Here is a 26056-nt window from a genome sequence, read left to right on the forward strand (position 1 = left end):
TTCCCCCCACCCGCCGGTGTGACATCACTGACGGCTCGGGTGTCGCTGTGGCAGGTTCAGCTCCCAGGCATGAAGTGGGTGGATAATCACAAAGCGGTGTTCAACGTGGAGGTGACGGCGGCCTCCTCCGTTCACACGCAGGTGCGAGTCTTTATTTATTTCACCCGCAGCATCTGCTGCTTGTTCTAAAACTTTTTTCTCGCGCATCAATTAAAAAAAAAATCTAATTCTCGCCGCAACTTTACCGTCAGGATCCGCATCTGGACAAGTTCTTCACTCTGGTCTACGTGATGGAGGAGTACTCCTTCCCCTTTCGCCTGAAGGACGTCATCATCACCGAGGCCAACATGGAGGGCGAGCTGAAGGCCAGCATGGCGGCTCTGCGAGGGGCCCTGCTGGACACCTGCGTCAAGTTCCTCCACCAGCTCCTCAACAAACTCATCCAGCTCATCGTCTTCCCTCCGGTCATCTCGGGCCAGATCGGTAAGAGGGTCACGGCCTTTCTTCAAGTAACACAATGACTTTATGTCCTCGAGTCGAACTCTTTCCTAGCTTAGGCTCGGAGAAAAAGTTATTGCTATTATGATGACGTACTGAGGTCGGATGGGTCGACTAGTCTACAAATCAATGAAATAAAACAAGACGGATGGATAGACTCACTTTTGAAGAATGATTTTCTACATTTGAACTAAGTAATACCAACAACTGTTATTGTTTTCTTTATAGAATAATCTAGAATGAATGAATGAATGAAATAAACTAAAATGTCATTCTATTTTATAATGTATCAACGCCACATAAAAAAAACGGAAATACTATTATTTTGATGTAAGTAAGTAAGTCATTTTTATTTGTATAGCGTTTTTCCAGGCCAGGGTCACAAAGCGCTTAAACAATCAAAACAATATTCAATAAAGTATATACTTTAAAGGTCAAGATAATACTGATAACACAACAGGAGTTCCAGAAAATCAAGGAAAAGCCTGAACAAATAGAAACGTCTTAAGATGTTTCTTGAAGTAGTCAGAAGATCCATCAAGTGCAAAGAGAGAGGAAGACCCTCCAATCAAATAAGTATGTAAAGACCCTTCAATCATAAAGATATGTTTTGTTTGGCCCACTACTTGGACAAACTTCCAAATGTTGGCCCCTGAAGCGATTGAGTTGACACCCCTGTATTACAAAAGTAATTTCAACTCACAATCAAAAACTATTTACTTACAATGTTAATTTTGGCAATATTTCTATTTTTTTTTGTATCAGTAAATCTCGGACGTGCCGCATTCGAGGCCATGTCTCTGTTGGTCAACCAGATGCACAAGAACCTGGAGGGGAACCTGGACCAACACGGCCGCAACAACTTGCTGGCGTCCTACGTCCACTACTGCTTCCGCCTGCCCACCGCCGAGCCCACCGCCCCCCCCAGTGGTAGGTTGAACGAGTAGACATCTTTTTTGTTTTATTTTGTATTATGCATCAAACTTGCAACCCATTTCAAAGCTCAAGTGAAGAATACAGCGGCCCCTCGTTTTATAACGAGATGTATTTGAACTTGCAAAGTCACTTTCTACATGAGCTGCCGACCCTCTCAGTAACGGTGACCTGAACTGCTCCCGTACTGCTTTGCCGCCCAGTCCACCAATAGACGTAGAATTGAATGCGTTGTGGTCGGCAGGTGCTCAGCCGTACGACATGCCGATGCAGTACGCCACCCTGTCGAGGGCCACGGCCCGGCCCAGCAGCCTGCACCTGGCTCGCTCCAAAAGCATCAGCAACTCGAACCCCGACCTGGCGAGCACCCCCGTGTCTCCGGACGAGGAGGTGCAGAGGATCATCGGCAGCAAGGTGAGCGACTACATACCGTGTCCACGATCATTGTGTTTTTAGAAGCTTTTAGAATAGACGTTTTGTTAGAAGATGAATGAAAGTTAAGCTAAAAAAAGTAGCATTTTTATTGTAAACTATGTTTTTTTAGTCTTGGTTTGTGATTTTTGCTTTATTAATAACCTTGATATTTTTGTTGTTGTTTATCTCTAGCTTGATATTGACTTCTGTACTTTTCATGTGGAGCTTCTCAGTCTCTCTCCCCTGATGATTCTGCAACCAGCTTCACTTTCCTGACTCTTCCCTCGTAGTCCTGACGATGATTTACCCTCCTGTTTAATCCGTGCGTCCCTTCTCGCCGCACACCGTGTGTGTAATCTGTGTGTGTTTGTGGTGGCTTGTGGTTGTGGCAGGGTATTGACCGCTCCCACTCCTGGGTAAACTCTGCTTATGCCCCTGGGGGCGCCAGATCCGTGCGGCGGAACCCCAACTCCAGCTGCGAGCTCAAGCAGGTGCAAATCCCACGTCTTCCTTTTCCCTCGTCGTCTGCGTCGCAAAAAACATCTGCATTATTTATAGATTTGAGATTAAATACGTCTGAGCTTAAATCTAAAGTATATATAAATTACTGGTAACTAGATTTTAGAAATAACTACTTTGCTCTTTCCAAGTATTATAATACAATTATATTTACATTTTATATTATGTCAGTGTCATCAGAATATTTAGTGGTTGAATTAAACATTTCTAATGTTGACATTTTGAATTTTTTTTAGCATTGAATTCAATAATTTCTATATTAAAAGGTTGAATTTGATTTTTTTCTTTTTAAATAATTTAATTGCGACTATTTTACAATTATAATTTTTTAATAGATAAGACAATACTTTATTTAATAGGCTTAAAATAAAATATTGAATTCACAAAATGGAATTTTGAATGATTGGAATTGGAATAAAAAAAAACATTTTTATCATTATTTTACAATTATTATTTTTTAATAGATAAGACAATACTTTATTTAATAGGCTTAAAATAAAATATTGAATTCACAAAATGGAATTTTGAATGATTGGAATTGGAATAAAAAAAAACATTTTTATCATTATTTTTATATATATATATATATATATATATATATATATATAAAAAATGTTGAATTAAATGATTAAAAAATAAAAGTAATCCAACCCTTGAATAAACAAATTATTGAATTCAGTGATTAAATTGAAACAAATTCAACCTTAAAGAAATATAAAAAAAAAAAAAACCAGCTCAACCCTATAATGTTCTGATAGTATACTGACATTCTTTTATAATATATTTTAAATGAATATAATAAAATTCAAAATAACCGCATAATGTGTTTGCAAATGAATAACAATAATAAATACGACTAGAACATAAGCCTTCAAAAATATGTTGGAGTGCAAAAAAAACCCAACTAAATATGTTTCTCCAGATCTCTCATTTTGATAAATCATGCATCCAGAACACTATAATCATCTCACACCTGGTCCTCCCTCCATCGTTCCATCCTTCCATCCTAACCTTTGCAAGAGCCACTTTAAGACCTTTCCTCCGCATGCTTCATTTCTGCTGCCCTTCAGCTTTGCACTCATCAGGGTCCTGGAGTGTTCTCTGGGTTCATCCGCCACTCGTTTATTTTTTTCCATCACTTTGTCTTCATGTACGTGTGTGTGTGTGTGTGTGTGTGTGTGTGTGTGTGCGTGTGTGTGTGTGTGTGTTCACCTCACCATCGCTCCATGTTAGACAAACGACCGCGGCTGCAATCGCATGTCTGCCTATCTGGACAGCGTGGCCTTGTTTTCAGTTCCCACGCGGCAGATTGCCAAGAAGGTAAAAGTGTCATCCATCATTCCACTTCTCTTTAACACCCACCAGTTTATGACTTCATCACTAACACGCCGTCTTCGATCGTCCCAACACTTCACTAATCCCGTCAGAATTATAAAGTACTATACATTTCAGCCATTAATACTTACAATCATCATCAATACTGCAATAATCTCTAACAAACGATCAACTTTAAAATGATCATCGTGGTTTAAGTCACGGTTCTCTGACCTATTTTACGCCACGGACCGGTTCGATGTCGCCATTATTTCACAGGGTTTGTGTAACATTCCTTTTCACTAGTTTACATGTTTTTTTTACTGAAATTAAATTATTAACTTGACGGTAATAATCTGTAGAACTTCTTTTTTATTTTATGATTTCATCTCTTGCTTTGTTGTGAGATTGTAACTCAAGAGTTTAATTTTCCCCAGTTTGAAACATTAAGTCTAGAAATATTCATCATTTGATCTTGCTTATTGTATATATAAATTATTTTGCATGATAAGAATAGACTTATTGGATTCTTACATGTTAAAAATGGTGTCAATATTTATTCATTTTTCTTCCTAATAAATGTAATAATTGAAGACAAAATTGTGTTAAACTAAATCATTAAGCTTTTTTTTATTATTAATTTTAATATTACAATTATAAATCAATGTAATATAATCTTATATTTAATAATTGTATACTATTTTTATTCATCTATAAATTGAAAAAAATAATATAATAAGTTAAACAAAAAGGTGGATTAAGTTCAGTTGTAAAAATTCATACCTAAATTTATTCCATCAATTATTTAATGTTGCTTATTTATATGTAATATACGTTGTAACAGCAGATTTTATTTGGTTTTACTACTGCTCAGAATAATAATTCCAATAAATCCAAGTTGTTGTTTTTTTTTAAAGCTGTATTTAAGTTTAAATTTTCAAAATAAAAAAATCTTCCTGGACAAGAGCGATTCAAAGCTTTTTCCTGTAGAAGCTGCTCAGAGACCAAGTGGTGGAGCTGGAGAATTTAAATGTTTGTCACCAGGGATCCATGTGCATGAATGAAACGACAGACGGTTTTAAACAAAACTAAGTTGTGGTCACTGGTCTCCAGCTGCTGCACGAGGAGCTGGCGCTGCAGTGGGTCGTCAGCACCAGCTCGGTCCGAGAGGCGGCGCTGCAACAGGCCTGGTTCTTCTTCCAACTCATGGTTGGTGTTTGACTTGAACTCTCACAGCGAGAGAAGAACCGCTTTCTCTGAACTGCTTTCTTCCGTCTAGACTAAAAGCATGGCCCATCACTTATTCCTGACCTCCAAACTGGATACTCTCCGACGTCAGCGTTTCCCAGACCGCTTCGTGGACGACGTGGCGGCTCTGGTGTGCGCCGTCAGTGCAGACATTTCCGGTCGATACCACAAGGTAACCGTTCTATCACTGCTAATGTACTCTTATAAATATAGGTTGGGTTAGGTAGAACTTTATCGATCCCTCAGGAGGTCTTCTTTCGGGAAATGGTTTTATGTACGCTGCATCAAAACATCCTTCTCTCTGTGATATTTCCTCTCAGGATGTGGAGCTGATCGAGCGACTGAACACCAGTCTGGCCTTCTTCCTGAACGACCTCCTGTCTCTCATGGACCGCGGCTTTGTTTTCAACCTCATCCGCTCCTATCACAAGCAGGTGCTCGCGTTCTATTCAAAGCTCTGCATGGAAGCATATCTGTGCCATTGAAATTTAACCATTTCATATATTGAAACTTCATCATAATCTTTTTTTTTTTGTTTTTTTTCAATTATACTAATAATATATATAATAATAGTTATAATTATAATTAAAGAAAAAAAATTGCCAAATTATACCTTTTTTTTTACACGGAGTTTGATCATCTAATGCCCATTATTGCAAAAAAACTGTTTGAAAATTAAGTATATTTTAATTGTGGTCTTTTAAAGTAAACGAAAAAATGTATAAGTGTATACTATACACTTATACATTCCAATCGTGCACTAAATTTTAAATTTGCACTAAACTCTAAAACTACCATTAGTTGCAAAAAGCTAAAGTCTTCCCTTGGAATCCACCGAGTCGGTGTAGAATTGTAGTTATTTTCGTAACGTGATTCGCTGAAAGTTCGATCAAGTAGCTCAGTACTGCTGTAATAATGTCTGTTAGTGACTATATACCAACATCTTTGTATTGAATTTAAAAGGCTACGAATTAAACACATTTCATTCCGAAAATGTATTGGAATTTCAAACTCCATGTGTAAAAAAAAATTATAATAATATCTCATTAAAAAAAACATTTATTCCTTTTGAAAATATTTAACTTATTAAATTAAATAATAATAATAAAATTAATATCTTTAAATTAAAAAAAATCTGTGAATTAAATAAAATAAAAAATAATCTTTTAGTGTAGAAATTTTACTAATTTATTTTTTCAAACAATACTTGAATACTAGAAACAATACTAGAAATATATTTCTTCCTCTCTCTTTACGCTTGATGGATCTACTGACTCCTTTAAGAAACATCTTAAGACGTTTCTATTTGTTCAGGCTTTTCCTTGAACTTCTCGAACTCCTGTGTTGTTCTCAGTATTATCTTGATCTTTAAAGTATATACTTTTTTGAGTATCGTTTTGATTGTTTAAGCGCTTTGTGACCCTGGTCTGGAAAAGCGCTCTTTAAATAAATATTACTTACTTACTTACTTGTCAATAACTTGTTTTTAGAAGTTTCAACATTTGAAATGTTACATTAATCGAACCATTCAATGTTCTGATGGCAACAATAACCTCCTGAAATAAATGTAACCGTGTCTGATGTGCGTCAGATCGCCAACAAGCTCCACACGTCTCAGAACCCCAGCGCTCTCAACGCCTTGAGGATGGACTTCACCCGCATCGTCTGCAGTCACGAACACTACGTCATCCTGAACCTGCCCTGCTCCACGCTGAGCCCCCCGGCGTCTCCGTCCCCCTCCACCTCCTCCACCACCTCACAGGTACCTGATCCGTCTGAAATTAAAGACCTCCACTCATAATGGCGGCAAAATGGAGACCTCTTCGTCTTTCAAATGGCTGCAGAAGAACCTGTAAGCGGGAGTCTCTAGTGGATGGGAACTTAAGTCTGGAGAGAAAAACAGCAATTTAACAGAATAGCAAAGTATTAATACTTTAGTAAACAATACTCATCGACAGTTATAGTAAAACTCAATTTGCCGAACATCATTTTTTCCAAAAAAATCCCAAAATCTTTGAGTTGGTAGTCAACAAAAAAAATGGATTTAGGCATGTTCAAAGTCAGTATGACGAAGTGAAGATTTCATGAGAACCCATTTATTTTGGAAATTCTCGAAAAGTCTAAAAAATTCAGACAAACTTTTTGTAACGATCATGTAAGTAAGTAAGTAATTTTTATTTGTATTGCGCTTTTCCAGGCCAGGGTCACAAAGCGCTTAAACAATCAAAACAATACAATAAAAATCAAGCTAAAACTGATAACACAAAAGGAGTTCCAGAAAATCAAGGAAAAGCCTGAATAAATAAGAATGTCTTAAGATGTTTCTTAAAGGAGTCAGTAGATCCATCAAGCGCAAAGAGAGAGGAAGATTGTTCCAAAGCTTAGGAGCAACAGTCTGGAAGGATTTCTCTCCTCTGGTCCTGAAGCGTGTTCAGGAACCATCAGTAGATTCTGATCCACAGACCTCAGAGTCCGAGCTGGGGTGTAAGGCTGGATCAGATCAGTGATGTAAGGAGGAGTCTGACCATGTATAGATCTGAAAGTAAGAACCAGAATTTTAAAGTTGATTCTGAAAGCCACTGGAAGCCAGTGAAGAGTTTTAAGGATCGGAGAAATGTGAGTTCTTCTACTAGAGCGGCTCACAAGAGTTTTGTATCAACTACAGACGAGACAGATCCTTCTCTGTTGCATGATAATTCATTTTCCTTATTCCTAAATAAATGTTCTTGTCTTTCCATCTAAAAAGTGCCCGTTTTTAAGTGGATGAAGATCCGGAGGCTTTATATTTTTAATCAGGAACTAAGTGTAAATATGAAATTGTCAGATTTGAAGCCACTGAATCCTGCTGTCATCCGTAGAGTTCTGCGTTCTCCAGCGTGGTGCAGGACCAAGGCGTGGCCACCATGTTCGAGCTCTCCGTCCCCTTTCGGCAGCAACACTTCCTGTCCGGCCTTCTTCTCACGGAGCTGTCACTCATTCTGGACCCCGAAGGAGAAGGGTGAGGAGTTAAAACATGTACCGAGTGACTCTATATGATTGAAGTAGAAGCAGAATGATGAGTTTCTCTGGCGCCCCCCGCAGGCTGTTCTTCCTTCACAAAAAGGCCATCAGCGCCGTCCACACCCTGCTGTGCAGCCACGACGCAGACCCTCGCTACAGCGACCCCCGGGTCAAAGCCCACGTCGCTCAGCTCTACCTCCCCCTCGTCCCCATCGTCATGGAGACCCTCAATCAGCTGCACGACTTCTCCGGTCAGCGATTAATTAACGCGACGCTAGCCCTCGTTGACCTTCTAAAAATGCCGCTTGATTTGAGAAAAAACGCCCTCTCTCCCTCTCTCTCCTCCGCAACAGACTCCTCGCCTGCTCGGGGCCGCCATGCCTCCTCGGCCCATGACGACGCGGACCCAGACGGCGGCAGCACTATCAGCCAGTCTGTTGCCATGGCGATCGCCGGCTCTCCGCTGCCTCACGCCAAAGCCAACGCTTTCGCTCTCCCCACGGTGGTAAGTGACGACCACGGGAGGTCAGAGTTCTCTCCCCTCCTCCGGGGGTCCGGAGCGAGAGGTCACGGTATCATAAGAACCCCCTTTTGACCCTTTTTAGTGTAATCGCATGGCGAGAATAATAATTGAGATTTGATTTGCTCAACCTGTCATCGCCAGCCCGGGCGTCAGTCCAGCTCCCTGTCTGCCGAGTGCAGCCGCACTCTGCTGGTGTGTTTCCTGTGGGTGCTGAAGAATGCGGACGCCGCCCTCCTGGAGCGCTGGGTGTCCGACCTGTCTGTGATCCAGATCAACCGTCTGCTGGACCTGCTGCACCTCAGCGTCTCCTGCTTCGAATACAAGGTACAGCAAGACGTGTTCAAGTACGGCTCCGTTTGTGTTTTGACTTTTTGGTTTCCGTTTGCTTTCCTGAGCATTAGAAATAACTGCAGGAGCCTTAAAATGTCACGTGTTTGCATCAATTATTAATTAACTTAATAATAAATACAAGGATTTCCCCTGACCAATTAAATACAAACATGTTAAAAGATAATACAAATTACTAGAGGGGTATATTGTTAAGAATCAGGCACGATACTGTGGAAAATATACACTATATTGCGTTTCTGTAGGGACAAGTTTGTTATTTATAGTGTTGCTTTAGCACTTCATCTAGAATGTACATGACTCTTAACGGTTTGTTTTGAAACCAAAATATGTCCAAACATCCGCTTCAAAAGGCTGCTGGAGTCTACTGTATCCTCTTGTCCTCAGTCAATGGGATATCGCAGGATTTAAATGTTCTTTTAGCTACCTTTTTAGGTCTGCAAAAATTTGAAATTTGATTTTTTGAAAAAAACTGAAGTGACATACTTTAACGCTTTGTTGTTTTGCGTGTTACTGTTCCTTTAAGAGTGAGGCAGGTGAGGGAGGGGGGAGCGAGGAGTTGATCTTGAAGAACTAATGTTATATCAGTGAAGTTACTTATTACAGTAACAGTTTTTGTGAAATAAAAGGTAAAGTGAAGGAGAGAGATTTTTGTTTTTCATGCATCATTGGAAACTTAACTTAAAGTTATTTATTTAGTTACAGAATTGTGTTTGTACGGCATTTTCCCCCCATGTTTCCTTGTTTTTTCTGCATTTTGAGGGAGAAAAGCGTGTGTGAAACAGAAATTAATAATAATAATGAAAACTAAAACATGGTCTCTGACACATCTGTGTGATTTCAGGGGAAAAAGGCTCTGGAGAGAATCAACAGCTTAACCTTTAAGAAGTCCCAGGACATGAAGGCCCGTCTGGAAGAGGCCATCCTGGGCACCATCGGCGCTCGCCAGGAGATGGTTCGCCGCTGCAGAGGTATGAACCAACAAAGATTATCGCCTTTGATTTGTTTTTCCCTTCTATCTACGGCCATCATCTGTTCTTCCAGAGAGAAGTCCGTACGGCGGCCAGGAGAACGTCCGGTGGAGGAAGAACGTCACGCATTGGAGGCAAAACGCCGATCGTGTCGATAAGTAAGTTATGAGGATATTAAGAAATAATTTGCAAAACGGTTCAGTAAATAAGTAAAAAATTAAACGAGTCTATTCCAACTTCTGCCTGTGAAAAGGACGAAGGCTGAAGTGGAGCAGGAGTCTGTGGTGGACGGGAACCTGTCCACGGAGGCTTCGCTGGTCGTCCTGGATACACTGGAAATCGTCGTCAAGGTAACCGCTTACAAAAGATGTTTGACTCGAATCATTCAACGTCAATCAAATGTATTTCTTTATTCTGATCCGGTCCTTGTGTTTTTTTTAGACTGTTGTGGCATCAGAGCTGAAGGAGAGTGTGTTGGGTGGAGTGTTGAGAGTTCTTCTGCACAGCATGGCAGGCAACCACAGCGCCCTCTTCCTGCAGCACTGCTTCACTACACAGAGAGCTCTTGTTTTTAAGGTAAACATGTATTTATGCCTTTTTATTTATTGCTTTTTCTAATAATCCATAAAAGGTAATATGATATTAATGAAATAAATGTATATTATATATATTTAACTTATATATTATATATATATATATATATATATTCAAATTTTTCAGAATGTTTATTTGAAGTTTTAAATGAATTGGTAGAATTATGCAATAATAACTTGAGTAAGTTCAAAAGATTATTTGCACATTGACGTGTGAATTTCTTTTTTGTTTTCAAGTTTCCAGAGATGCTGTTCGAGGAGGACACGGAGCTCTGCGCCGACCTCTGCCTCCGTCTTCTCCGCCACTGCAGCAGCAGCATCGGCTCGGTCAGGAGTCAAGCCTCGGCCTCGCTCTACCTGCTCATGAGGCAGAATTTTGAAATCGGAAACGTACGACTCCTCGCCTTTTTATTTCCGCCGTCGGATGAAGTTCAGGCAAATTCAATTTCGTTTTCATCCCCCCCCCCCCGAGCAGAATTTCGCCCGCGTGAAGATGCAGGTGACCATGTCGCTGTCGTCGCTGGTCGGCACGTCGCAGAACTTCAACGAGGAGCATCTCCGTCGCTCGCTGAAGACCATTCTGACATATGCAGAAGAAGACTTGGAGCTGCGGGACACGCCCTTCCCTGAACAGGTGAGTTTCCTCTCAACTTATGAACCTTCTTTTGTTGGTTGAAAAGTCCTCGAGCATATTTTTGATCTTTAAACCGCAGGTCCAGGATCTAGTGTTCAACCTTCATATGATTCTAACCGACACCGTCAAGATGAAGGAGCATCAGCAGGATCCAGAAATGCTCATTGACCTGATGTACAGGTACAGTCGGATCATACAGGTCAAAATGGTGAAGCCAAACTTTTAAAATCCTTTTTTTTTTTTTTCGACCTGTTCTTCTTCTAAGGATTGCTAAGGGATACCAGAACTCCCCGGACCTGCGTCTCACTTGGCTCCAAAACATGGCAGGGAAGCACTCGGAGCGAGGAAACCACGCCGAGGCCGCCCACTGTCTGGTCCACAGCGCCGCCCTGGTGGCAGAGTACCTCAACATGCTGGAGGATTGTCGCTACCTGCCCATCGGCTGCGTCACCTTTCAGGTCGGTGCCCGGAGAGACGATAAAACCTTGATCGGCTGTGGTTTCATATTTAAATTAAAGTTCTGCATTTATTTTTATTTCTAGTGTCACAATTTTAGCTGAACGATTATTTATCTTTATTTTACTTTACGAATAATGTGATTTATTATGCTTTTCTTTATATAAAAAAATTCATTTGATAAATTTAACAATTAACCTTTCTATCTAGGGCTTGAAATTATGATGAATTGAGAGGAATTGATTGATACATAAATTGATTGGAATGAAATTCCTTTATTTTATTTAACTTTTGAACTTTAAAAGTAAAAACCTTAAATAACGCAGCACACCTGGAATTTGACAATTTAACTAATAATTATAAATATCACAGAAATAAGAGTGAAAAACACTTAATAAATTTGACTACAGCAGGGGGAACATAACTTTTAAATACAAACAAAAAAAGAAGAAAAAAATACTGTAAAAGGAGCTTCTTCTCTGTTTTGTTGCTGCTGCCGCCTACTGTAGAGTCGGCGTAAGCGTTTTTATTTTTATTTTTATTGCATCCCTTTTACTGACATGATTAGTGTTTTTAAATTGTATGATCAATTTCAACATTAAATTCTTATTTGAAATTATAACACAGATTTTCTTTTTTTTTTTTTTATATATATATATATTATTTATTAATTGACTTAATTAATTTTCGTTCAATCTTATATAGTTGGAGCTCTTCAGCTGATTTTCATATTTTAACACATTAAACCCAGTTATCTAAGTTTCTCAACTCATTGGAAACAATACTTACGTGCACTTTTGACTCCTGTTGTGTGAAAATGTTTCCGCTGTAACGTCAACATAAAACATCATGATTATAGACGTCACACTTATTATGACCTGAGAAGAATTTGCCGTGAGCTCATGTCGTTCTCCGCAGAATATCTCCTCCAACGTCCTGGAGGAGTCGGCCGTGTCGGATGACGTCTTGTCTCCAGAAGAGGAGGGGATCTGTGCTGGGAAGTACTTCAGCGAGTCTGGTCTGGTGGGCCTCTTGGAGCAGGCGTCCGCCTCCTTCAGCATGGTACGTCTCACATTCTCCCGGCACATGGTGACAGGCCGCATGTAAACGCGGCGCAGGGTTACACCATTAATCTTTGGCTGCGGAGGGAATTTGAGATAGTGGTATGTGAAGGAACCAGGTTTTCCCATTGTTCTGTAAACACAGGCTGCCATGTACGAGGCCATAAACGAGGTCTACAAGATTCTCCTTCCCATCCATGAGGCCAACAGAGACTTCAAGAAGCTCGCCTCCGTCCACGGAAAGCTGCAGGACGCCTTTAACAAAGTCTATAATCAAGTATGTTTGAGATTTAAACGGTGGAATCACTTCAAAGAGGATTTTAAAAAAATGACAAATACATGCTTCTTTTTACAGAGTTCTGGATGGGAGGTAACAACTTCTGTTGATTTTATATATTCATAACAAATAAATAACTTGTGTCGTCTAATATTTATTGTTTGTGTCGCCGCCGCTGCTGCCGCTCTTCACTTCTCACTGGTGAGTCACACTTTCATCTTCTTAAATAAGTTGTTGTTTAATTCAAACCCAATTTCTCTGCACCTCAGCGTCCAGAGGATGTTTGGAACGTACTTCCGCGTGGGTTTCTATGGCTCTCGCTTCGGAGACCTGGACGAACAGGAATTTGTCTACAAGGAGCCATCAATCACCAAATTAGCCGAGATCTCCCACAGACTGGAGGCACGTTAAAGAGTGTGAAGACAATAAATGTCTCCCTTTGATTCATGGCCTTCGCCTGTTTTCTGAAGGGAAAAAAAAAAAATCAATCACCTCGTCCGCAGGAGTTCTACGCGGAGAAGTTCGGGGATGAAGCGGTGGAGATTATCAAGGACTCCAACCCAGTGGACAAAAACAAACTGGACACAAACAAGGTAAAGACTTCATCATGTTTTTTGTTGCCATGATTTACTTTTACTTTGTTTATTCACCAACTTTATTTTTTCATTTAGTCGAATAGATTCTTAAACATTTTTTTCTCGGCTACAAAATCTTTTTTATTTGATCGGCAAACTTTTTTTTAAGGAAAAAAAGGTGAAAGAATAATGACTTAATTGTTTATAATTTCCTTCAATATATATTTATAATTATTATTGTGTATAAATATTAATCATTAAATGACGAGACAAGAAAATGACATAATTTAATTAAACATTTTTTTCAAAATATACTGTATATACGTATGAAAAACGCGTATTAAAAGTCTAACTAAATCGCACCAGGGGACAAAATCTTTAAAAACTGACTGTTTACCAAACTTAGAACGCAGTTGTACTGTTATCATAAGTATATAATAGTTAAAAATATTCATCTTCAAATCTTCAAAGTTGTGACATTTTTAACTTCGTTAAATTAACATTTATTTACGATGGTTATTATAACTCACACACTCAAAATTGCATATAATATAGTGAACCCTCTCAGTGACCTGAAAAGCTCCCATAATGCCTCACTGCCCAGTCAACCAATCACAGCTGTCGATTACTTTTGACTCATTTCATTCAAATATGTAGAGACCAGTATGCGGTCACTAAGTAGAGCAGTGTGTAGAAAGGCATCATGGGAGTGTTTTGTCGTCATGTCTAATGTCTCCCCCTGGTTCCAGGCGTACCTCCAGATCACGTACGTGGAGCCGTACTTCGACACGTACGAGCTGAAGGAGAGGATCACGTACTTCGACAAGAACTACAACCTGCGCACCTTCATGTACTGCACTCCCTTCACGCTGGACGGCCGGGCCCACGGGGACCTGCACGAGCAGTACAAGCGCAAGACCATCCTGACGGCGTCCCACGCCTTCCCCTACATCAAGACCCGCGTCAACGTCATCCACAAGGAGGAGGTGAGTCGGCGCCCGAAAGCCCCCCCCATAAGCGCTCACCCTTTTTTTTTTGTCCCTCCGCAGATCATCCTGGTGCCCATGGAGGTGGCCATTGAGGACATGCAGAAGAAGACGCAGGAGCTGGCCTTCGCCACCACCCAGGAGCCGGCGGACTCCAAGATGCTGCAGATGGTCCTGCAGGGCTGCGTGGGCACCACGGTCAACCAGGTGGGACTCCTCGTCCCGTAGAACCTCAAACACGGGGGTTAAAAAGTCTGATGCTGTGTCTCAAATCGCATACTAGCGTACTAAAAGTTAGTATTTTTAGTGCGTTAGTGCGTCTCAATTCTTAGTATGCGAAATTTAGTGCGCCATGCACACTAGATTGGCGTACTAACACGCCCACAAAACTGAGCATGGTTCGATGGACACTAACCACACTAAACAGCCGCCATCTTAGTGACGTTTTAAACAGAAGTTACGTCATATATAAATGCATATATATTCATATACTTACAGGTGCATTTTCATCAGCAGTAGAAGGATAAACATGTCTTCGCTGCTGATACCAGCTTAAATATCTCCCGAATATTTAGATTCTCATATTTTTCCTTTATTTCTTTTTCCAAAGTTGCAAAACGTGCTGCCAGCAGGTGGCGATAGCGTTCAAACAGCTGGTTGAAACATCGTTAAATAGAAGTAGAAGAAGAAGCTGTCATGTGATTTCCTGTTAGTGTGTAGCAGCAGTATTTGATTTGAGACATACTATCTGTAGAGAATTTGCGTACTAGTTAGTATGTACACTAAACTGATGCATACTAACTTCTAGTATACTAAGATTAGTATGCGATTTGAGACACAGCATGAGTCAGAGTCGCATCACGGGGTGGCAGACATTCCTCGGCAGACTAATAAGTCCTCCTCCTCCCTCTCAGGGCCCTCTGGAGGTGGCCCAGGTCTTCCTCACCGACATTCCCGATGATCCCAAGTTGTTCCGACATCACAACAAGCTGCGGCTCTGCTTTAAAGACTTCACTAAGAGGTGATGACACACGTCTCAGACGCAGTTGCGTAACTCGTAAAAAAACACAAACACCAACTCCCACTGTGTCTCTCCCTCCCTCCCTCCCTCCCTCCCTCCCTCCCTCCCTCAGGTGTGAGGATGCCCTGAGGAAGAACAAGTCCCTGATTGGGCCGGACCAGAAGGAGTACCACAGGGAGCTGGAGAGGAACTACAACAAACTGAAGGAGGCCTTGTGTCCGCTCATCAATCGCAAGATCCCGCAGCTGTACCGGACGCTCCCGGCGCCCGCCGCACAAGCACAACGGTAACGAAAACCTCTCGTAAAAAAAAAAACCAGGGAGACGTTTACTTCAGTTCCCGTTCCAGCGAGGAATTCTTACCTCCACGCGGGTTTTTTTGGCCGCGAGATGTGAGGCCGGTGATTGATTTTCTTGCCGCTAAAGTGTAACCAGAAGCAGACGTGTGACGCACCTGTGCACACAAGAACCGCTGCTTTTGATTAAGTGATCGACCGATTTTTTTTCATACTATTTTAACCTAAATCACATTTTATTTGAGCTAAAATAGCATTTTATTTAAACAGAAACATTTTTTTTCCTGTAACAAACTCCCTTTGTGGCGACGCTTTAACTAACTAACTAACTAATTTGATGCCATAAATAAATCACATATTTCATTTACAAATCAAAGGTTTATATATAATTAGAAATATGCATAATTTATGTGCTTTTCTTTATCATTTCAAAACGTACCGAAGTGTTACAGGTTGTAACTAACGTTGTTATTTATTAGCTTAGCTTGTAAAATTACATGTATATTACATTATTGTGAACGAAAACAATGAAAAATAAGAACAATATCTTACACTAATAATAATAATAATAAAATTAACCATCTCATTGTTTGGAAAGTTGCCTGCGTAAGACCTTGGCTCCCGCCTGGTTTTGAGTGGTCATTTCCTGTCTTTATTGTCCCATTAAAAAATAGGATCTTTTGTCTTAGCAAGAATATGAAAAACTTGTATCTGTTTGATACTTTTGTCTTTTGAAAAGGACCAAAGGCATAATCTTTTTTTTTTTTATCCGTGACAATATAGTAAGTAAGTAATATTTATTTATATAGCGCTTTTCGAGACCAGGGTCACAAAGCGCTTAAACAATCAAAACAATACTTAAAAAAGTACATACTTTAAAGATCAAGATAATACTGAGAACAACATAGGAGTTCAAGAAATTCAAGGAAAAGCCTGAACGAATAGAAACGTCTTAAGGTGTTGCAATATATATATATAGAATAATATGAAACCAAGGCCATCATTCTAATAATAAATTAATAATAAATAGTTTAAAAAAAACATATCTATATACATATGTTTTTGTAGAAAGTAAAAAATATTCATCCTCTAGACTAGAGGATTCATTTGTCATAAAACGGATGTTTTTTTTTTACTCGGATGATTAAGTTTTAAGCTCCGATCGGAACAAAAAAACGCTCGAGCGACGCGTCGAAAACATCCGTCGAACCGACTAGAACCTTCTGAGTCGAGTCTCTGGATTTCACGTCTGCGTTAGAAGTCGCAGCAGAAGAAGACTCCAGAGCAGCTCTGGATAGAGAGAGAGAACAGCTGGCAGAGTTTGGGTAAGAAATGATCCTCTAGCATTCATTGTAAGTGACTCAGTGAAACAAGATACTTTCTTCGGGGACAAAAACACGAGTACTTTCTTACTTACTTTTAAAAAAAACATGATTTTGGACCTGATTTGAATACGAGTAACTTGTCGTCTCTCTGGACAGGAACTCCTACTGCAGGTCGAGTCTCCGCAAGGTCGAGTGTTGAGGACGGAGACGACGACGACATCCACAAGCTTTAGAAAAATGAGCCGTCAACTCATCCTATATGACCCGGCCCCCCGAGCCCCCCCTCATTCCACACACCAACTGTCACCCGAACACACACACTCGTCTCGCCCTTTACTTCCCAACCCCCCTCTCCAACCTGTCATGCTATAATCCCCCTCTTCCCTCCTCCGTTCCTCTCCTCGTTCACACCTCATGTGGGAAAAATGTCCGACGTCCTGCCGCGTTATCGGCTCTGTAACAATTCATTTGTGGTAGAAGCTCCGACCAAAAGTAGTCAAAATCACTGAGAGTCCGACCCTCCGGGTTTTGGATCTTGTGACGCCGGAGCCGCCAAACTTTTTTCGGGTCCAAATCACTGGCGTTTATTTTTCCGTGTCTTCGAGTGTCCGGTGTTTGCTTTAGAAAGGCTGCAGGTTATTTGTTTTGTCTTCAATTGATTACATTTGAGATGTTTTTTTTCTTTCTCTCTCTCTTAACAATTCCTGCGGCTCCTTCTGTCGGACTTTATTTAAAAAAGAAAGAAAAAAAGAAGTCCCAGGGAGTTTTCCTTTGTTATCAACAGACCAAATAACTGACATTCCTCCGTCACACAGTCGCGTTCTTGACTCGTTCTTATTGCTGCGTGGAGGAGCTCCAGTCTGACTTTATAAGATGTTAAAAAATATGGAATTAACTGTGAAAACTTCAAATGCACTGCAGTAGCAGATCTTTATAGTCCATGAAAAAAAAAAAACGTTCTTATTACTGTCTTTATTGCACTATTGTAAACAAAAATATTGGCACACTGACACTGTTTTCCCAACAAACATCCTTTTTTACAAACACTTTTTTTACGACATGATAGTTGGACTGTTATTTATTTACCATGTGTTTTGTACTGCTCGCAATTAAAAACATTTACCTGAACATCCGGGTTGTTTGTGTCTTTGGTTTTATTTAATCTATTTTTTTGGAGTCCGTTCAATGGTAAAAAAAAAAAGTGGTTTATTTTCAAGTTTTTCCTTTTCTAATCCACAAAAAGATGATGTATTTATTATTATTCAATCATTCTTGGCGTTTGTATGGGCTGGGAAAACTCCCACAATGCACTGCATGAGTTGTAGTTTAGTTTTTTTGCCAAAGATTTGAATCAAATTGGCAAACGAGTTGCATTTTGATTTAGTTTTAAAAATGAATTCTGTTCCGTCCCTTTTTAAAATGTTCGTTTTGTCGTATCTTGACACCAATGATGGAATTTTTAACGAGTCACATTTTATTGCCTATTTTTTTCTTAAACGTCTACTAAGAAGTTTCTATTTTAATGTTTGTATTTTCTTGTTTAATGCTCAACGTTTGCGTCTTTAATGTTCTAAAATAAATCGAATTACTACCCTGTACTTTTGGTCATGATCAAGACTACAGGGTACTAAAGGTACTGCACCTCCAGAGGTCCCCTCACTCATGAACAAGAGCCCAATTACCAGAACCGCCCGGATTAATTTCTTACCACTCCCTTGTTTTTCTGACTTGTATTCTTATATTTAGGATCTTATTTTGTTATAAAAACTCGATGTCACGTGGCGTCAACTTGAGGTTTGCTTAAAAAACAAATGATAAAAACAAGTTTCAAATCTAGGACATCATCTCCGTCTGCTGCCTTTCCCCAAATCTGGCAGAGACACGATGACTCATGGATGTTGCTCAGTCGAAGTGGTCAACACCCATGAAGTCTCACCAAACCCAGATGAAGCCGTCTAGTTCCAAAAATGAATCCGTCGCCGCCGCCGCAACGCGTATATTTCCCAATCTTTAACCCCTTCAAAGACGTACAATAGGTTGGTCTGGGGGGGGTAGGGGGGAGGCCTTGGGCAGATCCAGGATATCTTTGGTGTCCCTTCACATTTGGAATTGTATCTCGTCACAAAAAAGTATTTTGGGCGCCTGGAGATGGTGTTTCAAAAGCGAGGTTGCGTCACATGACATAAGAGACTTTCTTTTCATAGACATCTGAGATTCTTGTTCTCGATACGTCAGAAGGAAGTAAGTAAGTAATATTTATTTGTATAGCGCTTTTCCAGACCAGGGTCACAAAGCGCTTTAACAATCAAAACAATACTCAAAAAAGTATATACTTTAAAGATCAAGATAATACTGAGAACAACACAGGAGTTCCAGAAAATCAAGGAAAAGCCTGAACAAATAAAAACGTCTTAAGATGTTTCTTAAAGGAGTCAGTAGATCCATCAAGCGCAAAGAGAGAGGAAGATCGTTCCAAAGCTTAGGAGCAACAGCCTGAAAAGATTTCTCTCCTCTGGTCCTGAAGCGTGTTCAGGAACCATCAGTAGATTCTGATCCACAGACCTCAGAGCCCGAGCTGGGGTGTAAGGCTGGATCAGATCAGTGATGTAAGGAGGAGCCTGACCATGAATAGATCTGAAAGTAAGAACCAGAATTTTAAAGTTGATCCTGAAAGAAACTGGAAGCCAGTGAAGAGTTTTAAGGATCGGAGAAATGTGAGTTCTTCTACTAGAGCGGGTCAGAATTCTCGCTGCAGAGTTCTGAATCAACTGCAGGCGAGACAGCATTCATTCTGATGACATCATCGCGATGTAAGGTACTTGAAAAAGTGGGTAAAAACAGAAGCTCCGCTCACTTGTTTGTGTCACTAGATAACAGGACGATCGAGGTCAGTAGAGCATCTTCTGCCAAAGGGCACAAAAAGAAACCGGGGTTTGACCCGATTTAGATGCCCTTTGTTTGCCGCTATTTACGCTAACTTTATTAGACGCGACGGCGCTTCCTACAGGCGATGACGGTAACGGCGATCCTTGGGCCGACGTCCAGAAGGCTCTTCATTGTCTCTTCATTACCCACAAAGTTCATAAAAGCCGTTTAAAGGAGGTTTTTTTACGTCCTCTTTGAGGACTTCTCTTGTCTGGGTTATTGCAGGTCAAAGGGTTCACGGCGGACACTATAGTGGAATGTCTGCTTCTGTTTGGTGTTCATTAGTTGAAAGTCAATGAAACGATGAACTGAAACATCCTCGTCTTTGTTCTGGGATGTTACTCGACTTGATCAAATGTCAGGAGATTCCAGAAATATGTGCTTTAAAAAAAAGAGGCTAGGAAGTATATTAGTGAAAACTGAATGTTGTAAAATGTAGTTTTTTAAGAATATATAACTGTATCATTTGATTCCATCATTTTGGATTTTAATAGTTGAAATTGTTTTTTAATTTAACAAATTGTTATATTTTAATTTTTTGAATAAAATAATGTGTTTATTAAAAAGTTAAGAAATAAAAATGAATAATTGAATTTAAAAAATAAATATTGACGGTTTAGTTTTATATAATTTAATGAAACAATTTGAATATTTTCAAAAATGACTGCATGTTTTTTTGAAATTCTAATTTCAATAATTCCAAAAAATACATTTTTTATAAATTCTATATGTTTTAATGCTTAACCTTTTAAATCAACTTAAAGGTTTTATATATATATTGATGGTATAATGGTGCTACTGGACAATACCGAAAGAGATCTGAGACACTTTTCTTTTGAACTCCTGTTGTGTTATCAGTTTTATCTTGACCTTTAAACTATATACTTTATTGAATATTGTTTTGATTGTTTAAGCGCTTTGTGACCCTGGTCTGGAAAAGCGCTATATAAATACACATTACTTACTTACTTACTTACTTACACTGGTAGCACCATTATACCAACATTTTTAATTTTTGTTTTGAATTTAAAAGGCTAAGAATGACAAAATATTGAATTAATAAATATTATTTTAGAGTTATGAGAAACACTATCAAATTGTATATGTTAAACTTTTTTTTTTAATGCTTTTTAAAATGTTCCATTTTAATCGACCTTTCAATGTACAAATAGATGAAATAAAATTAAAAAGTTGATTTAATCTATTCAATAATCTTTAGCACTGATACACTTCCATAGGTTTCTTCCCAGAGTCTGGACCTTCTGTCCCGCGAAAAGGGGCTGCTGGCCCTTTAAGAGGAGGCGGGAGGAGGCCGGAGCATCTCGTCTGCGGTGTTTTTGTCTCCGTCAGTGAGGAGCTGCTGTTGGGCCGAGAAGGAGGAGAGGAACCTCCGCGAGAAGAAGGTAAGAACCATCACTTACTCCCTTCTCGACTTCCCACGCCAAACTCTTTTTTCCTTTGACCCGCTCCACGGACCGGAAGTGAAGTTTCATCCCGCTCTGAGTGCAGCGGTGCCGCATCTTTGTCCGTCCCTCTCTGCTCCAATAACGGCGCTTGATATTCTTCTTTATGGCATCTTTTTTTTTTTTTATTCCCACTCGCTGTGCATCACTTTGTGCGTCTTCTGGGGTTTTTAAAAACGTGCACGCGTGTGCTCGCGCGAGTCTCCTCCAGAAGCGTCTTTTTGTTCTGGGCGTCACTCGCGCAGATGTTCGAGGATCAATACAAAAATATGATCAAATCAAAAAAAATGTATTTAATTCATCATCAAGTCTATTAATATGTTGTTTTTTTTTAAAGTTTAGTTTATAAATACATTTTTATTTTTTAATTATTCATATTAATTGTAGTTTTTTTAATTGATGATTTTTTATTTACGAATACTATCATTTCAATTTTAAAACACTATAAACTTCAAATGCTTTTTTAAAGAAAATCTGGAAAAAATCCTTCTTTATTCACGTGCTGGATATTTTTCATTGAAAGCATATTTAAGCTGGAGGAGGGGGGAGGGGGTCTCCACATTCTGCAAGTGTTTTCTATCACTTCCAGATGTGGATCAGCTCTTGCCCTCAAATTTGCTGCTGTGTAGCTCAGTGGTCACTCGTGAAAGTTTATCTGCTCACAAGATGGATGGTTCGGAATCCCCCCGTCAAAACTTTTGTTCATCCTCACCCCTGCTGCCCCCTTTTTTTTTCCAGCTGTTTTAAACGTATTCTATTTATGTTGGAAGTCGTCTCGATATTTGGCGTCACATGGTTTTTGTACAGATGTTGCTTTGAACCCTGGCAAGGGTCGCATGGTGTCGTCACCACCAGCTCCGAACGCTGCATCGTACAATGCGTCCACTGTGCCGTAATGTACAAGAAAAAAAAAGGCTTGGTATATTAAAAAAAAAAAAAAATGGCAGCAGCTGTGTGTCCCGACCTTCTTCCTGTCATTCATGTTGCTCCAGCGTGGACAGAGTGGTCTCCTGTGTTTACTCTACGCTCCGTGAGGTGAGCAGAGAGAAGGAAACTTTGGAAAACCACTGATGTGACACAGTCGAGATGAATAGAACCGCAACTCTTGACTTGCTTTTGGACCACTTGGCGAGTTGGAAGTTGATCTTTTTATTATCTTAACGTCCAAATTCCCCCCAAAAAAACTTGTTTTGAAGGTTTTCGTTTTGAGCATCTTTGTCCGACGGTGGAGTCGACTCCGTTTATGTGTCCGGCCGAACAAAACTGAAGTTTGTATCGGCAAGAGTCAAGCGTTATCTTATTGCGATAACAAGGATATATGTGTAGTATTGTTGAGTACTTGACTCTGGTGTCGCAGAATTTACAGACCGCATGATTCTCGACGAAGTCGTAACTGCTTTCATTTGTTTTTGAAACCAAAATATGTCCAAACACAAGCTTTAAAAGCTGCTGGAGTCGACCGTATCCTCTCGTCCTCAGTCATCGCAGGATATCATTGTTCCTTTAGCTGCGGAGAACGTAATGACTGCTGCCATCTAGTGGCTGGACGTTTAATCGTAACACTAAAATGAACAAATGCAGTGAATTTCTTAGTTAATTGTGAAAAAATACTGTAGACAGTACTGTTGAATACTGCAACAGTATCGTGAATAAAACAATACGATATTTAAGTACATTCGTATTTTCTCACACCAATTATGTTTACGAAACTGTCCTTAATAGGAAGTATATAATACTGTGATGCTGTACTTTCTTCAAGGCTCTTTTTTCTCCTTCATCAATTAAATCAAATTTCTTTCCTTCCCTAAAAGTGTTAATGTTATCGTAAGTCTCTGTATAACTGTTGACTTCAGTGACCTGTTACTTACTTTCAGGTTAATCTCATAAGTATTAATAAGCAAGAATATCAACTACAACATTTATCCACTTTGATTTTGAGCAGTGGGCCACATAACAAGATTTGACGTCCTCATTTGGCCCCCGGGCCTGAGTGATCTATGGTAGGAGAAACCTTCAGACTCGACCTTATTTGTTATATATATATATATGTGTTTTTAAAGTTAAGATAAACAAAGTGAGGTCTTATGAAATAAAAAAAAAGAACTGGAAAAAGTACAGAAAACAACGTTGTGAACTATAGTAAAATATTTTCATGTTTTTTGGGGTTTTTTTTAAACAAAGGTGACTGTGTTGAAGTTTTTGGAAGCAAAACCATGTGTGAGGATTTCATTGTCGTCTAAAGGTCACTGGTGCTGTAACTGTTGCATGGTTCTTAAAAACCTGCTTTTATAACTGACCAATAGTACTATAAATGTATTTTTCATCAATATTTGATGCACGACCGCTCAATTATTGATGATGATTAAAAGACAGCTGGAGATTTCTTCTTCTTTTTTTTTTTATTTAACTTGGTCGTTTTCACATGTTAAAATAGGTTTGATAAGAACCTAACATTTGACTGAAAAAGCCTCCTTTGACATCATTTTAGAAATGATTTCATGACCACAAACCAAACAACAAACCATCGTCCCGACCGAACGTTTCCTCTCAAATGTCGGAGGGTGGTCCTAAATATTTAGCGAAGACTGAAAAATGACTTTTCGTCTTTTTAATTATGAAACAAACATTGTGAGCGTAAATGGAAACCATGAGAAGGTCGGTCGCAAACAAAAACTGGTAAAAGAAAAAAGATTCTTGAAGTCAAAGTATTGATTAAAAAATCCGAGGCAAAGTCGCTGAAATGTGTTGACAGATTGCGGCAGCGGGGTCTCGTGAGTTGGGGGGACCCCCCCCCCCACCCCTGTAGGAATTCCATCTGGTCAGGTCCGTCTGTCCTGACTTTCCTCCTGCAGGTCTTCTAGTCAACAGGAATGTGATTGTCTCACTCCGGAGTTTGGGACTCAGGGGGTGCTCGGTGGAATGCAGGGGGGCTGTAAACCCCATTTGCACACGGCGGCATCTCAGACGATTTAGAAAAAAAAAAGCTAATGAAATTACAGCGAGAGGATCTCGACCGTCTGCCCGATGATTTAGGGGAAAGTTTGTCCCGGATAATGAAGTTTCTGTTCCGGGCAGACAAAGAGGAATTCGCTGCAGTTTCTGTTTATAATAGATATTTATGACGAATTAATAAAGTTTTCCAGTTTGTCATCATTATGTTTTTACTGTAAAAAGCGGCAGTGAAATCACCACTGTCAGTTTTTTTTTTAGTAACGGTCACTAAAGGTCACCAAAGGTCATTGTGTTATTGTTAACCGTTGCGTAATACTTGACCTATGGTGTGGCACAATTTTATGCCTTCTGTTGACGCTGTTGCTGTCACGAGAGTTTCAGTTGTTGTGGTGCATCATGGGATTTTGTAGTCAATATACAAATGTGTAGGCTGAAATTGTTGTGTTGTGTTGTGTTGTGTTGGTACAAATCAACACACAAGTTGTTCAGACGCTTTATTCTTGTTAAAGGTCAATTGACGCCAAAAAAATGTTTAGTGTGTTGTTATGAGTGAAAGTTGTGTAACGTTGGTCCAGAATGTTCGTTTTTTAAGTTTCATTTACAAGAAAAAAAAACAGAAATCAACTAAATAAACGTTTGTTTTCAGGTAAACGTGTTCAAAACGATGGTTTTGTCTCGAAAAAATGAACAAAACAAATGACTTTATTTATCTAAATCCACTCTTAACGAGAAGAAAACCAGCGACAAATGAACAGAAAAACGTTGCGATCGTATTCTTGTGTTCGTCTAAATTCGTATGAAACACTGTCATTGTTGTCAAATCCAGTAGTTTGGTGAGGAAATAACAAGTGTGTATTTTTGGTTCGGGTCACAAGGAAACTAAAAGTGGAAACTATTACAGTAAAAAGCAGAAACATGTATTTGAGTGTTTTTTTTATGACACATGATGTGGAAAAAAAAGTGAAATCCAAAGTTGTTTTTTTGAGTCATATGACTTTCCCGTCCTTCCAGTTTTGTATTCCCTGCTAAAGCGTGGGATGTCTGTTCATCTGAAGGACTCTAATCTAATCTCATAATCTGATTTGTGCTAAACTACAGGCGTTTTAGCTGTTTTTGCTTAATGATGGGGTTTTTTTTTTTTCGGGACGAACATATGTTCGCGGTAATTGATAATCCGACGTCATCCTCTTTGGTTGATGGGACGAGGAGGAAATCCTGGAAAAAACGTCGGATTTGTTGTGAATTGGTGACTCAGGAAGTAATTGATAAGATCCCTATGGAGGCGACCACTTAGCCCCGGCGGCTACCGGCGTCCTGATGACTTCCTGCTGTACCCCATCACATGCAACATCTCACCGCTGTCTGGACTGTGTCTCTCTTTCTAGATCCTTCCCCTCAAACCCCTCGTTTTTTTTTTTTTTGCTCTGGAATCATTCCTCCAGATGCCTCGAAAAAAAAAAACGCCTTGGCCCCACCCTTGCTCCGTTTCCTGTCGGAGGTCAGCGCAGTGACCAATGGACGCCCCCGGCGGGTGTTTACTCGGCTCCTTTTTCTCCGGGAGTAACTCGAGACGCCGGGTTCCCTCCCTTTTGGCCGGACCGAAGCGAGCCCAGACTGCTGAGCTCCTCCGAGTCTGTGGTGCTCGGAGGACGACCACTCCTTAATGTCGGAAACAGAGATTTTTTTTCCTGCCCTAGTTTTTCAACTGACGACGCTAACTTGTTG

The 26056-nt window shown here is 39.8% G+C and overlaps 2 protein-coding genes across 4 annotated transcripts in view; both read left to right on the forward strand.

The window, feature by feature from the left end:
• Nucleotides 1–18119, forward strand: part of dock6 (dedicator of cytokinesis 6) — a 36374-nt gene extending 18255 nt beyond the window's left edge. Inside the window, exons 19-49 of one of the 3 annotated variants that reach the window (XM_087809958.1) lie at nt 55–141; nt 252–483; nt 1264–1428; nt 1676–1845; nt 2238–2336; nt 4792–4887; nt 4958–5098; nt 5247–5360; nt 6518–6688; nt 7785–7924; nt 8008–8177; nt 8280–8431; nt 8591–8773; nt 9642–9768; nt 9842–9926; nt 10022–10118; nt 10210–10344; nt 10599–10751; nt 10837–10995; nt 11075–11175; nt 11261–11453; nt 12370–12513; nt 12658–12789; nt 12868–12882; nt 13066–13191; nt 13293–13382; nt 14114–14350; nt 14414–14557; nt 15265–15371; nt 15484–15657; nt 17148–18119. In XM_087809958.1, coding sequence (XP_087666084.1) covers nt 55–141; nt 252–483; nt 1264–1428; nt 1676–1845; nt 2238–2336; nt 4792–4887; nt 4958–5098; nt 5247–5360; nt 6518–6688; nt 7785–7924; nt 8008–8177; nt 8280–8431; nt 8591–8773; nt 9642–9768; nt 9842–9926; nt 10022–10118; nt 10210–10344; nt 10599–10751; nt 10837–10995; nt 11075–11175; nt 11261–11453; nt 12370–12513; nt 12658–12789; nt 12868–12882; nt 13066–13191; nt 13293–13382; nt 14114–14350; nt 14414–14557; nt 15265–15371; nt 15484–15657; nt 17148–17190 — 4182 coding nt within the window. In that variant the 3' untranslated portion in view covers nt 17191–18119. Of the gene's footprint in view, nt 1–54; nt 142–251; nt 484–1263; nt 1429–1675; nt 1846–2237; nt 2337–3597; nt 3685–4791; nt 4888–4957; nt 5099–5246; nt 5361–6517; nt 6689–7784; nt 7925–8007; nt 8178–8279; nt 8432–8590; nt 8774–9641; nt 9769–9841; nt 9927–10021; nt 10119–10209; nt 10345–10598; nt 10752–10836; nt 10996–11074; nt 11176–11260; nt 11454–12369; nt 12514–12657; nt 12790–12867; nt 12883–13065; nt 13192–13292; nt 13383–14113; nt 14351–14413; nt 14558–15264; nt 15372–15483; nt 15658–17147 lie in introns of all 3 variants that reach the window. The other 2 variants (XM_087809959.1, XM_087809960.1) reach the window with 2 other exon arrangements.
• Nucleotides 18120–21303: 3184 nt separating this feature from the next.
• Nucleotides 21304–26056, forward strand: part of kank2 (KN motif and ankyrin repeat domains 2) — a 37324-nt gene continuing 32571 nt past the window's right edge. The window contains exon 1 of the mRNA XM_087808958.1: nt 21304–21319. The gene's annotated coding sequence lies outside the window, so the exon portion shown is untranslated. The remainder of the gene's footprint in view (nt 21320–26056) is intronic.

This window comes from Callionymus lyra, chromosome 15 (genome assembly GCF_982586985.1).
Source record: "Callionymus lyra chromosome 15, fCalLyr1.hap1.1, whole genome shotgun sequence".
NCBI lineage: Eukaryota > Metazoa > Chordata > Actinopteri > Syngnathiformes > Callionymidae > Callionymus > Callionymus lyra.